Source organism: Leptonychotes weddellii, chromosome 4, assembly GCF_054177405.1.
Source record: "Leptonychotes weddellii isolate Sample4059 chromosome 4, ASM5417740v2, whole genome shotgun sequence".
Taxonomy (NCBI): domain Eukaryota; kingdom Metazoa; phylum Chordata; class Mammalia; order Carnivora; family Phocidae; genus Leptonychotes; species Leptonychotes weddellii.
The window spans coordinates 39688783-39707118 of NC_138372.1; the positions used below are offsets into that span (position 1 = coordinate 39688783).

At 41.3% G+C, this 18336-nt stretch overlaps 1 protein-coding gene and 1 pseudogene across 3 annotated transcripts in view; both read right to left on the reverse strand.

The window, feature by feature from the left end:
• Window positions 1–3701: 3701 nt before the first annotated feature.
• The window catches only part of TMEM59 (transmembrane protein 59), a 30762-nt gene continuing 16127 nt past the window's right edge, over window positions 3702–18336 (reverse strand). For all 3 annotated transcript variants that reach the window (XM_081818430.1, XM_081818429.1, XM_081818432.1), the window contains one exon: window positions 3702–8544. In XM_081818430.1, coding sequence (XP_081674556.1) covers window positions 8389–8544 — 156 coding nt within the window. In that variant the 3' untranslated portion in view covers window positions 3702–8388. The remainder of the gene's footprint in view (window positions 8545–18336) is intronic.
• LOC102725702 (heat shock protein HSP 90-beta-like) lies at window positions 8551–18333 on the reverse strand (annotated as a pseudogene).

Genomic DNA, 18336 nt, shown 5'->3' on the forward strand with positions numbered 1-18336 from the left:
TCACACAGTAGGGAGGGGGAAGCGGGGTTCGGATCTGCTTTTTCCTCCACACCAGTGGTGAGACCGGGGGCTCTCAGACCCCTCAGCTGCATGAAGATCCAGGCAGAAATATGGAGAATTAATGTTTTAGTGGCTAAAAAACAGGAATCATTTTCTTATTGTTCTATTCAATTTAATGGGTAATCTATGTGGAGAGAATATGCATTTTCCACTAAAATTAAAAAGCAAATATAATTTTAAATTATTTTCTTTTAAAAAGTGGCCATGTGCCTTTTCATCTTTCCGGAGATGGTGCCCGTGGTGGGGAAGGGGCAGGCGGGTTGCTCACCTGAATAACCCTTGCTACCCACCCCGCAGGTGGCAGCCTCATCCCACTGCTGAGAAGACCAAGGCCCTGGGAGCTCAAGGGACTGGCTGGAGGACCAAAGGAGGAGAGGTGTCCACCTTGGAACTGAGCGTGGGGCCTCCAGGGAAGTCCCTCTGCAGCCTGCCTCTGATGCCCAGGAGTTGCCCTGGGATATGAACTACTTGAGCCCCTGAGGTGGGGGTGGGATGGATCAGTGCAGGAACAGCCCTCCCGAGGCAGCAGCCCCGAGAAGGGCTAACCCCTCAGCCAAGAGAACAGGTTCTCCCGAGGGCCCTGTCACTGGCGCTGGCGTGGGTAAGTTGCTCTCCTTTGCTGAGCCTCAATTCCCTCGTCCATAAAATGAAAGGATTAGACTAGATGAAGGGGGCGTCTTGGGACTCCCATAATCAGACCATAAGACCAGACTGGAAGTAGGTTTAATTGAGAGTGATCCTTGGAAATGACAGCTGGGGAGTGAGGCGAGTGAGACAGGGAAGGGAAGGACCCCATAACTGGTACGTGATCAGGCATGTTCCCGCGATGCGCAGATAGAACTTTCTCCTGCCAAGGAATTCCAGGAGCCAAGGGAGAAGGCGCGCCTCCGAGTTACCCGCCCCCTGAAGGTGAGGGCACGGGGGCGGGGGGGGGCAGGGGGGGATGTGCTTGTCAGCTCTTGCTAGTCAGCGGCTGAGAATTGCCGGGGGTATAACCTGCCGGCTCCGCTGGCCTGCCGTGGGCGCCGAGCTGCCTGTCTTGGCCGTGGCAAGCCCGGCTGACGTGCCCTGAAGTGGAACGGGTTGGGGAGTGTGGGCTGGACACCCCACGGCATCTGCCAAAGATGCGAACTAGGTTTCATCTTGTATGCCAACGGCGACTGATGGATAGAGGATGTCCGGAACATGGGGTTCAGGAGGATTCTGAGGTCAGGACTCAGGGTTTTGTGATTGACTAGAGATGTCTACCATGGGTTCCCTTGGGCAACCCTGCTGAGCTCCCTTGGCCTTGGCTGGGGCCTGCTCGAGCCACGCCCGGGTACACTTCTAGCAAGAGCGGGAACTTGGGTGCTGACAGTCCAAAGGGCCCCCCGCTGCTAGCTGTGTGACCTCTGAGCTAACCTCTCTGAGCTTCAGCTTCTCACTTACCTCTCTAAACTCCTTTTCCATTCATTCCTGAAGTAAGGCAGTGCCCCAATCAAAGGACCTCTCTGTCCTCCCCACTCCACACCCAACCCCACACCAGGTCCCCTCTGCCTATTTGCTTTAACCTCGCCCTTCTTCCCCTCTTTCCTCCCCTGGGGAAAAAAAGTCCCCAAAACTTATTACAGAAAAGTAGGAAAAATTAGGTAACAAATAATTATGTATCTACCCTCCAGAGTTAACAAATGTTAAGATTTAGTCATTTTTGCTTTAGTCTTTTTTTTCTATTAAGTTTAGCAAAATCAAAGGTGTCTTTTCTTCCCAGTTGTGTTCCCTTCCTTCTCTCCCCAGAGTCAACCAGTTTCCTGAATATGCCGTGGACGCTTCCAGGAGCTGTTGCTCTCTCAAGACACACAGACACACACACATAGAATCACACGGTAGGGGCACCTCGACTTTAGCAGAATTTGCCATGCCGTTCTTCCAGGGGGCCATACCAATCTGCACTCACGTTAGCAGCGTGTGAGATTTCCATCTTTCTCCCTAGCCTCAAAACGCTCAGATTCTCTGGCACCTGCGTCTGTCTGGTAGGTGCAAAATGGTGTCTTCGGGTGCGGGTGGTTTCATTTGTTCATCTCTAGTAATTACTATTGCTATGACTAATCACTGACAAGTATTGAACACTTACTTTTACCACACGCTGTACCAAATGCTTTATGTATGTGAACTCATTTAGTCCTCCCAGCCACAGGATATGGGGACTATGATCTCCATTTTATAGATGAGAACACTGAGGCACAGAGACATTAAGTTACTTGCCCAAGGTTCACAGTTGAAAAGAGGCAGAGCCGGGATACAGATCTGGCTGGCTGAAAAGTTCACATTCCACCTGTACCTACACCCTTACTTTTCTAAAGTGTGTTCCTCAGACCAGCAGCATCTGCATCATCTGAGAGCTGGTTAGAACTGGGGTCTCACTCCAGCCCCACCAAACCAGAACCTGCTTCTTAACAAGATCCTCAGATGGAGAGCCTTGCCCGACCCCATGTATTGTGCTGCCCTTTTTTATATATTGGTCATATGGATTTCCTCCCTGGCGTATTGGTTTTTCATATCTGTCATTCATTTTTCTTTTTTTTTTTTTTTAAGATTTTATTTATTTATTTGAGACAGAGAGAATGAGAGAGACAGAGAGCACATGAGAGGGGGAAGGGTCAGAGGGAGAAGCAGGCTCCCTGCCGAGCAGGGAGCCCGATGCGGGACTCGATCCAGGGACTCCAGGATCATGACCTGAGCCGAAGGCAGTCGCTTAACCAACTGAGCCACCCAGGCGCCCGTCATTCATTTTTCTATGGGTGATTTGTCTCTAATTGATTTGTGGATTTCTTTTAGCTGGACTGTAGCTTGTCACTTGCTTAGAGTGGCTTCTGCTGGCTCCCTCTGCCTTTCTAAATCCATCTTTTGTGCCCAGAACCCAGAACCAAGTAAAAATCTCACTTCATGAAGCCTTCTTTGACTGTCCCTTCTTCCCCGGTTTGACCTTTCCCTATATACCTTACCATCTGGGGCTCTGTCTTGGCCTGGCTGTGGCTGGGGGAAAACCCTCTGGACATGAGATCAGCCAACCTCAGCTTGTCAGACAGACCTGGGTCTTCATCCCAACTCTGCCAAATTAATACTAATTTAAGGTGGCAAGTCACAGCCTCTTGACATCCATGTCCTCATCTGGAGAATGAAGACAAGAACACTTACCTCAGAGCGCTATGGTTAGAATGAAGTCAGTGCACGTATGTGAAATGTTCTGCTCCCTTTGGGGGCGCAATATTGTTTCTGAAGGCCTTGGTTTGTTTACAGTTACAGAGAGCTGCTAGGACTGCTTCTTAGTCCAGGGCCCAACTCTGGGTTAGAGAATGCTAACCGGCACCACCATTAGATGGACCCAGGGACCTCCTTCCAGACGTGCCTAGAGGTGAGGCCTGTCCCTGCCTCAGCATTTATCACTCCTCCCCTAAGCGTCCCATAACTTGGGGAGCCCTGACTGGTGTCTCTCCTCTCTCAGACTGTCTATTCAACTCTAGAATGGAACTGGCGGGGCCCAGCCTGCTTTCCTAAAGGAATGTGGTAAGCACCCATTTAAGGGGATGGTGAGACTGCTCTAAAGGGCTTGGCGGAGGGCACAAACACCATCATGACAAATCTAAGCAGACACTGTTACAAGATAGCATTACAATATTGTTTAATGCAGATGATCCAGATTTTATCGAAGTTTACACACTTATGCATTATGAACGACAGATGCAGGGTTCCAGCAATGACTGCATGACAGTCTATCTTGAGGTAACATTATCGAGCTTTTGTTGTCTAATCAGTCACTGATTTCTTTCCACCCAAGCCTTCAATTACTGCTGTCCCAATGTTGCAGAACAATTCAAGTATAAAAAGCACACAGGAAACAGTAAAAAAAAGAAGAAAAAAAAAAAGGCCCAAATAACTTAGAATTGAACAAGCAAACAAAAATATTTTGCTCCTAAAATGACAAAGTAAAACTGTTTGTGAACTAACTGGAATTTAAATAAAAACTTTTTAAAAAAATGGCAAAAGTTAGACAACTTCTAAACCAAGGGTTTAGTGCACTTGAATGGGAAAGAAATAAATCTTTATTTTCACTAACTTCTAACTGAAATATAGCATTTCCTTCAACTATGAATGTAGGCCACAATCGACAGTCTATGAACAGTACCTGCGACTTTGTCACCAATAGAAACCACAGAGATTCAGATATCATATTACAATTGTTGCAGGTTATTTCGAAATAATAACCTGAAATTACTTTGGAATTACAGAGATTCTAGAACTACCACTAGACCTCAATTTATGTGTTAATAAAGAAGTACATATATACACAACCACAAAATCTTAAAAATGCCTTAATAACTATATTTTAACATAATTAGTTTCCTTTGCAGTCCTTTATATTCAGTGTTATGCATCTAAAAACATGATTCTGAGGAGTCCACAGGCTTTATCAGATCGCCAAAAAGGTCCATGGTGTGAAAAAGGTTATGAACACTTGCTCTCAACAAGTTAAGTCATCAACATCACAGGAAGAGAACACTTAATTGTGAAGTATATGGAGCTTCAACAATCACAAATTTGAGAAAACTATGCTTCCCAATCTAATTATTGCAAGGAGTCGGAAAATCCACAGATTGTACAAGGTAGCTTCTCACAGAAGTCCACATTTTCCACTATTTCATTCTTTTATCTCTATTACTGTACACATTTCTACCCCCGGACTCTAGTTTAAAACAAGTAGTCAAGGAAAGAAAGATTAAAAAGGTAGCTCAGATGTTGATGATACTCAAATGTAAACATGACTATCTTAGCAACTGGACACCTGGTGGGAGGGGCTCAGGAGCACACTGGGTTCATAGAGGCTGGGTTGGCAAACCTAGAATTTGAGCATAGTGATAAGTGGACCTAGCATTGTGGTTTAAAAATTTAGCCCAATATATGTCTGGTAAGAAGCTTGGGCTCCACAGAACAGCCTTCCCAGTCTGCTTGGCAACACTTAGATTGTGATCAGGACCCTGAGACCAGTCCTAGGATTTACCATCCAAACAATAATGTGGAGTGATAGAGAGACTTAAAGATAAGGGCTCAAAAATACATGTGAAGTAAAATGAAATAGTATTGGGCATTAAAAAAAAAAAGAACTCTGGGAATGGAATGGAATTTCCCATTTCAGTGTGGCTGGATAAGTATGCAATTTAATAGATCTTAGAGGTTACTACAGAACTGGTACCTTCAGCTTCTGAACTTGCCCTTCTGGTCTACCTCCACATTGTTGGCAAGTGAATGGTTCTAAAACACTGTAACTCTCTTGCTTAAAACCTTCCTATGGCTTCTATTGTGCTCAGGATCAAGTCCAGGTTTTATAAGGTCCTTTATTATCTTGCCTTCCCAGCCGCATCTATTGCTATGCTTTTGCATGCTCTATCACACACAACCTGCTAACCAATTTGCTGTCCCCACCCTTGAGCTTCTAGGTCTTTCAGTGCACGGCTCCCAGTGCCTGGAGTACTTTTTTGACTTTCCCTCCTCCTCCTCCAGGTTTAAGCTGCGATACCACTTCCTCCCATAGGTCCTCCTACGTCCTCCCATACTACTCTATGCTTATCTGGTCATAGACCTTATCACATTAATAGTCCCCAGACGTTGAGCAACAATTTTTGTTTGTTGCTGAAGTCCTATCACCCAGCACAAGGCAGGGCACTCAGGCTCTCAAGTGGTTATTGGATAGTTAAAACTGTGAATCTGGATCAGGATACCTGCGCAAAATCCCCACCATGGTGTGGTGGTATGGGGATTCAGATGAGACTTGTTTTATAGTTTGCTCCAAAAGTGGTGGTGGTGGGAGGGCTGGTTAATTTTATCAGAAAAGGTCTAGAAATAGATCAATAGATCAATAAATCTAGATCAGTAATTCCCAATATGTGTCCTAAGATACTTAAGAGCCCATAAAAATCTTAACAGCTATTTTATATATTTCAAAAATCACAGTAGAAATGGCACATGTATCTAAGATAAAGCCAGACCAATAACAAAGGATAAAGTTGTTTGCTTTTGGCTGCACTATCAGAGTAAAAATAGTAGATTTCATACGATGATCAGCAGCTCAGGTTGGCTGTTAATGCATGCCATCTCTCTGAGACAATATCGATAGGCCAGATAACCTGGTAATTTCTGACTTACTGGAAAAATGTATCATAAATAAAAGGGTCTATATAGTTTTGTGAGAAGATTGGGAACCTTGGGCCTAGATCATTCACTATGGTGGTTACTGCCATCTCTGCAACTGTCTGAATTAGTCTGTCTCTTAGACCAGGGACCTGATCCAAGGACCTTCTTGAGAGCCTGGGAGGTTTGAACCAGAGATTCAAGGGTCTTGACAATTTGCCTAGGACCAAGATAAGATTCTCAAGAAGATGCTGTGTGGTAGGCAAGCCAGGTGCTGCCTGTCTCATGGAAACAAGTGAAGAGGGACCCATCCAAGAAGGGCTAAACTTTAAAAGAAAGGACTGGTTTTGTTGCTTGTGATGGAATTTTAGGGTGGTGGTGAGTTTTTTGTTTAAAGTAAAACTCTTCCCGAAAATGTCAGTCTGGTTTAATCATGCTAAACTGAAAAAGGCAGAACACGAATATTTGAGTGCCTACTAAATAACAGGAATGACTGGGTATTGCCACATACATGGGGTTGTCTCATCAACAAGAGGGGAAAGTCTGTGTAAACTTGAATCAGGACTTTCAAGAGGAATGAGAGTGTCTCAGGGGTACCTCATTCAAGAAGCAAAGAGAAACAAGACCAGGGGAAGGGGGCAGAATCTAGGACAATTGTCCAGTCGCTCCTTATGCAGGCTTCACTTTGTGCTGTTTTAGAAGGGAGGCCTCTCCTCAGGCCTCGGGGCTCTCAGGCTCCCACACACGTGCAGCACTTGGCAGATCTCCCCCTCAGCTTGCTTCACTGGGTGCATTACTTTTAAGTCTGTGCCCCATTAAGGGATATAAGTATGTCTCATGGGGCGGGGAAATAAGACTTTTTTTTTTTAGGTGACTCTAATCTTTGCCTCATGTTTTTCAACTGTTTTCTCACAAGAAATAAGAAAGAGACAATGACCGCTAGATGACTGCCCAGTAATTCCTTCCCTCTTCCCCATCTGGATGTGTGCGCATACTTTCAAACCCCTCTCCCAAATCTAGACAAACTTTAAGAAACCCAAACCTATCATTTTGTGACCCAAGTGTGACTTGTGTAGTTAACTGTGTTTCCTCCTGACCCTAAGCAAGCAGACAGCCCATGTCAGGTGAAGGTGTGACTCCCTGCGCTCAAGCCGCCCTACCACCCGCACCAGCAACGCCCCGCGAGTCAGGAGAGCACTGCTCTGCAAAGTTCCGTAACGCTTCATGCTGTGACGACACTGGATCATGTTGAGACTGTGGTGCACTGTGTCACCTAATGTCACCCTTACTCTTAAATCTGCATTACTGTAGGTTAAAGGAATGATAATAACAAGTCTTTGCCAAGTGTGAAATCTATACTTAATTCTGCATCACAAGAGTCTGATTCTTATTGTCAACATGAAACGTTTTCTCTGAAAATATCTTTAACTTACACATGGTATGCTTTCTAACAGAGAAAAATAGCTCTTTGGAAAGACTCATCCAACAAAAATTCTAGAGCCTATACAAAATAACATAAAACGTACTTCTTAGAGGGTCATCTTTGCTTCAGTTTGTTCTCTGGTCATCCTATTACATAGCAATAGACAGAACATTTCATAATTCTTTTCCGGTTGGGTAGGGGTGAAAGGAACGATCTGGAAAATCAGGACTATATTAACTCAAATTTCGGCACATAATTATTCAAATAAAATTTTAATGATTTCAGTCAATACAACTGAAAGTGTAGTGTCATTAAAGGGCATTTCCTGCTAAATCTCAAAATACAGGTTGTGGGCCTTTCTGAGCAAAAGCATCAAATCCTATGGAGTATTCAGTTTATTAACTAAGGTGACAGACAGACAGTATTATGGCAGGAGGTGGGGAAGAGCAATGATCAGCTCACAGAATGTGGCTAAGAAAGAAAACAAACAAAAACAATGTAAATAATAAAATAGCTATAGGTATTAGTAAAATAAAAATGCAATCCCAAACATCCATCTCTTAAATTACTAGAAAAGAAATTACAGATAAAGTTACAGCAAATACAGTCTTCACAGATTTGGGTAACTTTATTTGCATTTTATAGTGATTTTTAAGTCCTATCCAATGAAACCATCTTTAGAAGCTCTATGAGGAATGAAAATTTAGATGTCTATTACCCTTCCTTTAAAAAAGAAAAAAAGCTTAAATTTCTGAATGAGCAAGATTCATTTTTGTAGGTAGAGGCCCTGCTTCTTCATGGTCTTCAGCTTTAGATCTAACAACCACAAGAGAAGAAGATGGGTATCTGTTTAGCTTTTGTTCATTCACAAATTCCAAGTCACCATAGATACTCAGCTTCTGCAAAAGAAAATCAAAGCACATTAACAATTTGAATAGTTAAGAACCTCTCTGAGAACGTCTTCAAATAACAATTTAATCTACAGGTATTTGGTAAAACAAAACAAAAAACTATAGACATTTCAAGAAGGAAGAATGCTTTTACTCAGTGTTACTGATATGTGATTCAGCTTCCAATAAATGGCCAAAGAAAACTTTTCCACATGTCCCAACTTAAAATACTTAGAAAGATAACAACTAAGTATCAAGAAAAATTGCTCAGGTTTAAATGGAGTTAGTGTGGTCAAACCAAGAGCACTGATTCTGGATGTTCGATGTGTTAGGCAATCAATTCCTTTAAGATCTTAGCTCTCTGAACAAGGGATCAAATGATTTGGGGTAAGTTTTGACTTAACACATTGGAAAAAGATATTTCAAAAGGCTATGAGTAGAACAAAGAATATACATGAAACACTTTACCACAGATACAAATCTCTTCAGAAATATATAAAAGCTCCTCAAATTGTTTCTATCATATCCAAGAAAATACTACAAAAAAAGAATAAAATCATAAAACAGAATCAATGTAAACAGCATAAAACTCCCTGGACTGTAATAGTTATGTCTAACATCTTTTGAAAGTAGGTCTATTTGGATTAGGTCTATCTCCTAGATGCAGAAAAGCAAAGTGAGAAGTTTTTACTGCAGAATGGGTAGATGTCGTTAACTCATACAGCAACAAATCTCTGAATCTATCAGTTAACAACTGAAGTGCTGACATTATTAACAGGGAAACTGACTAGATTATAAAGCAAAAACCACCTAGAAGTACTTGATATTGGAAAAGTATTTTTTAAAAGATGTTGAATAACGAGGACTTTCAAGAGATTAAGCATCTACCAACACTGCTACATGCTACAGCATGGATGAACCTTGAACACATTATGCAAAGTGAAAGACATCAGTCATGAGAGACCACATTTTGGGTGTTTATGGCTCAGGGTGGTGGTGGCGGTCCTTGGGAGGCAGTGGGAGTGACTACTAATGAGTCCGAGGTTTCTTTTTGGTGTAATGAAAATGTTCTAAAAGTGACTGTCATGATGGGTGCTGACTTGAACATGTTTCAGATGTGGCCTGATGCCTACAGTTTCAAGGCAACAACTATCCTGCAACAACGAGGGAGCCCAGTACCTTACGCTTTTCCAGTAAGAGTATCTTCCAGACAAATTCAGTGGTTGATGGATTGGACATAAAGCTGACATAATGTGGCCTCCTTAAAACTCAGAATTAACGTGTGATAATTTGCTCTGGGACACTGGGAAAGAAAAACTTTCACAACTTTACCAAACAGCATTTAAAGACCTTGAAACAGCAACCAGGAACTGTTGCAATGATTTCAAACATCGACATGGAAGAAGCTATCTAGAACAGGAAGAAAGTGTAAAATGTGTGCGGAGAAATGAATGAGAGCATATGGATAATCTGTAGTATGTATATTGATTTTGTGTCTATTCTGCATTCTCAAATTACCAATTAAATACAAGAGTACAACAGAGAGATTTTCAACAGTGTTAACTTGATAAGTTTACCACCCAAGCGTCCTTTATGAAAAAAATTACTTAAGAAAGTACTCCAGCAAAAGTAATTCAAGAAAGCAAAACACATAGAATACAAGAAACAGCAGCAGTTGAGAGGACTTAGAAAATGGGAAGAAAACCAGGACAAAACAAAAAAGATTCCATTAAGCAGAGATAGTTGGAAGACTCCCTTGGGAAAGTTTTAAGTAATTCAGTTTTCTATTTGCTTTTATGTGACTCTATTCACCACTGTATTTGGTTCTATTTTGAATACTTACATAGTCATAATATTGTAAATGCTGTCTACTGGATTTAATTTTCCAAGTCAACCAGTAGCAAAGCATTGAAGTATATATACAGAAGAATTAACATTTGCATTTTATTGTCAAGGGTCATAATTAATGAAAATTGAGAGTATGGGAAGAAAGAGGGAAGGAAAGGAAGTAATGAGGAGTCAGCTGAAATTTACAGAGAAATCACTAAAAGTCTATAAAATTTACATTACAAAAACCAGAATGTGAAGAGATGAAGGTGATGTGGGAGATAGTATGAGCAAACCAAGTTCCTCATTTTTCAGTAAGAAGACCTCAGATAATGTCTAAAGTTGATAAAACAAGAAATGAGATAAAATTCCAACAGAAGATAAAAATTATATAGAAGATAAAATTAAAATATGGTAATTACTTAGAAAAATTGCTTAAACTATTAACTGATTTATCTGAGAAGTGAAGAAAAAGAAGACAATTGAGGTCACACATATTACTTCTAAAAGTTAACAAGTAAATTAGTAAGTATGCAGCGGGCTTTGGGCCTGGCTCTGCCATTAGCCAGTTACACGAGCTCGGGAAAGCTGCTTAAATCTCCAAAACTCAGCTTCTTAACAGAATTTGGATTTAAAAACTGTGGCACTTACATTGTTTTCTGATTTTCTGACTCTTTTAGCAGACTTAACACTTCTGAACAGTAAGGTTCTTGGTCTTTTTTTTTAAAGACAAAGAAAATAATGCTTATTACAATTTAAGACATATTCACCCTACTTCCTGAATCTTGGAAGCCTTCATCATTTCATTTCATTCCATCTTGATCATAATATTCTCAATTGTATCTCTAGTCCCTTGAACATAGCCTGGCACATAGTAAGTTATTCATAAATGTACGTGATCTACTAACGTCAATGTTATTAGGAATCTTCCAAAACCCTTCTTCTTCTTCTTCTTCTTTTTTGTATAAAACTGCGTCTTCTTTATTTCACATCTTTGATTTCCTAACAAAATAAACAAAAACCCCACAACACACATCCAAACCCAATGTCAGATGTGGGAAAAGATAGCGCTCAGGGCCCTTGTATCCTGCCTTAGACAGAAAGACAGGAGGGGAAAAACCCACTTGGAATCAGCAGAGGGAACCAGGTGGGCCAGGGCCACTCAAGGCCACTGGGGAAGCCATGGGGACACTATACAGAGGGCACAAGGTCTGCAGGTAGAAACTCCTAATCTACTTGTTCCACGGGAAAGGCATCCTTCATCAGCCTCAAGGGGGAGGATCTCATCAGGAAGAGCAGCGCTGGGTTTCTGTGCTGTCACTTCATCTGTATCAATGCCCAGCCCTTACTTGACCATGAAGTGGATAACTGCTGGAGTGGGTCTGGGGATCCTCAAGTGAGAAGCCAGAAGAGAGAAGTGTCGTTTCAAACACCAGCACCACCAAGTCCTTGATGACCTTGTCATTCTCGTCGGCCTCTGCCTTCTGCTGCAGTGTCTCCACAATGGGGTGGTCAGGGTTGAGCTCCAGGTGCTTTCTGGTCATCCTACAGCCCGTTGCAGAGTTATCCCAAAGTGCCTGGGCTTTTCTGATGTGCTCCATGTTAGCTGTCCAAGTGTAGGTGCTAGTCACAATGCAGCAGGGTGAAGACCTAAGCCTATTGGAAACTGTCACCTTTTTTTTTTTTTTTTTAGATTTATTTATTTAAGAGAGAGAGAATCCTCAAGTAGACTCCCTGCTGAGCATGGAACTTTATGCAGGGCTCGATCTCAGGACCCTGAGACCATGACCTGAGCCGAAATCAAGAGTTGTACGCTTAACTGACTGAGCCACCCAGGTGCCCCAGAAATTGTCACCTTCTTATCTAAGATTTCTTTCATGAATTTGCAGAGGTTCTCAAACGGCCTTGTTCTCCTCCACTTTCTTCTTCTCCTCTTCATTCTCAGGCAGCTCCATGCCCTCCTTGGTAACAGGAGACCAGGCTCTTCACATCAAACTCCTTGAGCTGCTGCATGCAGTATACGTCAATAGGCTCGGTTATCTAAACTACCTCAAAGCCCTGCTTCTGCATTTGCTCCACAAGAGCAGAGTTGACAACCTGCTCTTTGCTCTCACCAGTGATGTAACAGGTGGACTTCTGGGTCTGCTTCATGTGAGAGACATATTCTGAAAGAGAAGTCCTCTCCTTTCTAGACTAGGAGGTGTGGTAACACAGCAGCTCAGAAAGGAGTAGCCAATTAGTCCAGTCCTCATGGATTCTAAGCTTTTAAATTTTTAGAGATTGGCTCATACAATTTCTTATATAGTTCTCCTTGTCTTCTGCCACCTCAAAGAGCTCAAGGCACATGTTCACAGTATTTTTGCAAATGATCTTGGAGATTTTGCTCTGTTGCAGTGTTTCATGGGCAATGTTCAGAGGCAGGTACTCAGAGTCAACCACAACCATGGATGAAGTTGAGATACTCTCTTATCAATTCATCACAGCTGTCCATGATGAACAGACAGCAGACTGAGTCTGATATTGTTCTTTTTATTCTTGTTCTCAGAAATCAAAAGGAGCCCAACAGGGAATGAACAGCAATGCTCTAAACTCTAACTCACCTTCTAGAGATAAGTGCTTGACTACCAAGTGGTCTTCCCAGTCATTGGTAGGACTCTTGTAGAACCCTCCATATTCCCCCTGGGTGATGTCACCAGAGTTTCTGGTCCAAATGAGCCTGTCTTGTTCAGTTCTTCCTGATAAATACATTTCTCCTTAATCTTCTTTGTTCTCTTTTTGTTGTCCTTCCTGCTATCATCCTCCTCACCTGAGCCCACATCTTCAGTCTTGGGTTTCTCATTATCTTTATCTCCTTTCTCACCTTTCTATTCCTCTGCCTCACTATCAATGATTTCTTTCTCTTGTTCCTTCTCCAAATAAAGGGTGATGGGATAACTGTGAGTGCTTCTTCACCACTTCTTTGACCAGCCTCTCCCAAGTACTCTGGTCTTCTTTAAGGTGGAGGACCACTTTGGTAGCCCGGCCAATGGGCTCATCATGGTCCACATATATAGTGAGGGAGTCCCAGCAGAAGACTCCCAGGCACACTACTCATCATCACTATGCTTCGTGATCACAGTCACTTTCTCTGCCACCATGGAGGCAGAATAACAGCCAACACCAAACTGTCCAATCACAGAGAGGTCTGCATCAGCCTAAAGAGGCTCCATAAATGCTTTAGTACCCAACTTGGCAATGGCTCCCAAATTATTTATGAGGTCAGCTTTGGTTATGTAAAGGCCTGTGTCCACCGGAGTCAGGGTGTATTCCTAGGGGTTTCAGTTTTTTAACACTGTCCAACTTAGAAGGGTCTGTCAGGCTCTGATAGAGAATCTTGTCCATGCACTACTGATCAATTCCCAAAGGAAAATTTCCTCCTTGGAACAGAAGGTATTGATGACAAGAAACATGAACTGGGCAATTTCTGTCTGGAAGGCAAGTCTCCACCTCCTCCTCTCCATGGTGCACTTCCTCAGGCATCGTAAAGGAGAAAAGCTGCAAGCACTATAGACCAGGGTGGGCAGGGACTGCATGGGAGCGGCTCAAGAAAGCTAAAACTCTTTTTAACTGACCACATGAAATCAGAGGATCACGATCTTGACAAATAATTAAAAAGGAAGCACACAGATGATGAGATAACACCGAGGAAGCATCTATATCACCACCTGTTGCAATAGCAAATTTCTGCCTGATCTCTAGGAAGAAATCTCCAATACTGCTGCATCCTGTTCTCACATGTCAAGACTGACCTGCCCAACTAGGACCACTATGAATGACAACTCTTTATCTTAAACAGATAGCTCAACAAGAGAAAGTGTCATCCCATAAAGTTTCAAAAATGACATAAAAAATGTGAAAAAGAAAAAAAAGTAGAGAAATGAGAAGAAATCTTTATAAGTCAAGTCACTCAAAAATGACACTGCTTTAAGATCAACCAAAGAAATGAAATTCTTTGCCAACTTTTTCTGGTCATTATAATCAAATGATATATGATGAGTACCTACTATGTGCAAAGCAGGCTAAAGATAAATTATTACAGAGCTTTCCTATACAAGAAAAACAAAGCTGCTCCTAAGTTTCTAAGATCACACTCCTGATCTTTATTGCCACCATTTTAAACTTTGTAGGGACTAAAAAGGAAGCTTGTTCTATTTCATGTTTGAGCTCCCAGATACCAGGTCAGTACTGAAGAGACACACATTCTCTCAGCAGGCTTATGATTTCCTACAAACACACAGGATCATATATGTAAATAATATAACAAAATAGAAATAATATTGCTCACACATGAATTATACTTGTAGAACTTAAAATGAAGTCTTATGTTACTATGGAAAGGGGTCAAAAATAATTTATGTTTCAATAATAAAATCAATGAGAAGGTTTTATGAAAGTGAAAAATAGTTGGCTTTTGGCCAATAAAACTGCGTAACTTTGGTATGCTAAATTTTCAGCTATTTTTACAGTAAACAGAGGAAAAAATACCAGGGACAGAGTATTTATACTATAATATGTTTTAAAACAAGAACCAAAATATTAGTATGTATTAAAAATTATTTATGCTGAAAAGAAATCCACTACAATGGAAACACTACAGGGGCGCCTGGGTGGCTCAGCTGGTTAAGCATCCGACTCTTGGTTTTGGCTCAGGTCATGATCTGTCGATTGTGGGATGGAGCCCTGTGTCGGGCTCTACACTCAGTGTGGAGTCTACCTCAGATTCTCTCTCCCTCTCCCTCCCATTCATTCTCTCTCTCTCAAATAAATAAAATCTTTAAAAAAATAAAATAAAATGGAAACACTACAATAGTTTTGGATGATAAGTGATTTTTCTTTCTGCTTCTTTGTATATACTTTACAAATTTCTACAGTAAGCATAAAGAATTTTTATAATGAAAAAGCAATAGTTGAAACATTATTACCTAGCCAAAGGGGGTTTCACATAGGAAATAAAGCCTAAAAGCAGTGAATCTAAAGGGCTGTTTTCCATACATTTTTCCAGAAAAATATATCTTCTTAGAAAAGTACAGGCCTTTTGAGGGTGTAGCCATAATTTTGATTGTTAAGGATACGTAGTAGAGTTCTAGAGAGGGGCAAGGAAGAAACATCCATATGGCAGATATCTAGGGGGAATATAACAGCTGCCAACAGGACTCTGTGTGTAGTGCTGATGCCTTAAGCTTTATGATCACAGGGGCCAAGGGGCGTATGTGGGAATAGTGAGGTGTTTCCCCAAAGAACTTGGAAAACAGGAGAGAATTTCTCACAGAATTAAAGCTATACTATCAAAACAAAATTTAGAGCACTGACAAACATCTGAAAGGAAGAGAAGCTCAAGAGTCATCTGAAAGGGAGGGAAAGACCCCCAGGTCTGTAAGATGTAACCAAAGCCACAATGAGAAGAGGTCATTGCCATTAAATCACGTAAGGAGATAAGAGAGGAAAACCCATGAGATGCCCATCTGAGAACTGTTTGCATAAGAGAGAATTTGAGGATCCTGGCTCAAAAACATGAACCATGTGGTCCAGGTGGTTATCTATCTTCCTAGTGTCAAAGAGGGCACAAAGGAGATCAGCTCCTGAATGAAACACAACATCAACTCTCCTATTTATGATTTCAGGCTAATTAAAGAAACTTCAGGGTACTGGCTTTGGAGTCAGATTACCTGGGTTAAAATTCTGATTCTGCAACTACTAGTAAGTGATACTGGGGCAATTATACACTCTTCTTTTGCAGTCTTCATATCTGGAAAATGGGGATAATAATAGCAGCCATCTCACAAGTTACTGAAAGGACTGAATGTGCTAATTCAGATAAAACATTGAGAACAGTGCCTGGGAGAAAGTGCTCGACATCAGTCAGTAGGCCTGGGGACCAGGATCCAGGCTGTGGTGGATTGATCAAGGTAAATTCCACCTAAGTCAGCCATCCAGTCTTTCCTGACAATAACTGGACCAATCTCTATGGAATTTTTCTTTGACAAAGGGCACCTGGGGAGTAAGGAAAAGGAACTGTACTGATGAACAAAAAGGAAGGAACAAAGTACCACAGGGTGGGTGGGGGTCAATAAGGATTTATTAGTATGAGAATGTAGAGAGCATAGAGCAGCTCAAAAGAAGTAACAGGCAAAGGCATTCCTATAAGGTAAGTAATTTCAGTTTTATCAGGAACATCAAAATGATTACAATATGGACATCAAAACTAAACAATAACACAAATAGGTAATGCAGAAACAGGATGTTATCTGTATATTCATATCATAAACAGATGAGTTCTATAGAAATCTACCTATTCTTTAATACTTCCACAATTCCAAGTTCTTCCCAATCCTGTCTAACTTTATCCATTTGATTTCCTAATTTAAGTTCTTCTTACCAAGTCAATTCCTTATAGTCCTTCCTTGATAGCTTATTTATTTATTTTTTTTGAGAGAGAGAGTGAGAGAAAGAGAGAGAGCACAAGCATGGAGGGGGGTGGGGAAGAGCAGAGGGAGAGAGAGAATCTTAAGCAGGCTCCACAGCCAGCATGGAGCCTGAAGTGGGGCTCGATCTCATGACCCCAAGATCATGACCTGAGTTGAAATCAAAGAGTTGGACACTTAACTGACTGAGCCACCCAGGCGCCCCACCTGATAGCTTTTTCTTGTCTGTAATTGGGAAAATTATACACTCTCCTCTCTCTCTGCTAATCCAAGCCTTACTACCCATTTTTCAAAATTTAGGTCAAGATCCTCATTATCCAAAAGCCCTCCCTGATAATCTCAGCACACAGACTCTGCTTTCCTTAACACTTTATATATTTATTATTTGTGCCACCTTATCAGCCATAGGAAATATAGTATATAGGAAAAAGACAGGAGTTGCAAGTCAGAAGACATGAGCTGAATTCCAGTTTCAATACTTTCACAGCTGTGCAAACCCAGGAAAGTTACCTAGGCATTATAAGCCTATTTACTGATCTATAAAGTGAATAACAAAACCTGCTCTAGAGTATTGCTGGACATGGCAGATATATGAAAATATTTTGTAAATTTTAAAGAACTCTATAAATGTTAGTGACCAACATTATCCTGTTCCAGTTTCTAGCTGCTTATATCACATAGCATCTTAATAAAAAACACAAAATATAATATTATCATAATCATTACTCATATGTAAACCTATTTAAAAAGCTATCTTTATAGCCTTCTAAGACAAGACTGTTGTTTAAGCACCATGCTAGGCACATGCTAGTTATTATTAGATTCTATTTTAATTTCTTTCCTTTCTTCTTTTAAATATTTTTCTATTACACTTTGGAGGCACAAGAAAACTAAAGTGTATTTCAGTTGGATTTGATGTCCATACACATGATTATCCTCTATTTAGTTACATAAATAACTTTCCTTTCTTGAAAGCTAAGCTGACTCACCAAATTATAGCCTTTTCCCAAAACAAAAATCCTTTACACAGTTCGGTTTCTTGGGTCAGAAGAAGTCACAAGAGTTTTCCATCTCTCTCAGGGTTAGATACCAGCACATACTAACTCAAAAATCAAATACTCTAGCCTTGCTGCTTCTAAAGCAGCAATTACTCCTTAACATTTGTGGCAATTAATTTAAAATTTTAAGTAGTTCTACAAATCTTTCTTCTTACAGATCATCTTAGAAACTGGTGTCAACAGGTTCTTTTTAGGCTCAGAAAACCAGGGGGGAGAGAGAGACCCCTTACTCAGACCAGCCAACTTATACGGCACTCCGGTAGTTAGTGTCATGGAAAACTGGGGACAGTGATTCTCGTGCTACAAACCTGCCATTTCCATGTGGGATTAAAACCACCTCATCTTCTCTCCTTCCATTAGGAGAGAGGCCTTGTTTTTCTAGTTAACAAACGGGCATTTAAAATGGTAAATCACATGGCTCAGCATTCAAACGGCCCAAGGGCTTGGATTAAACC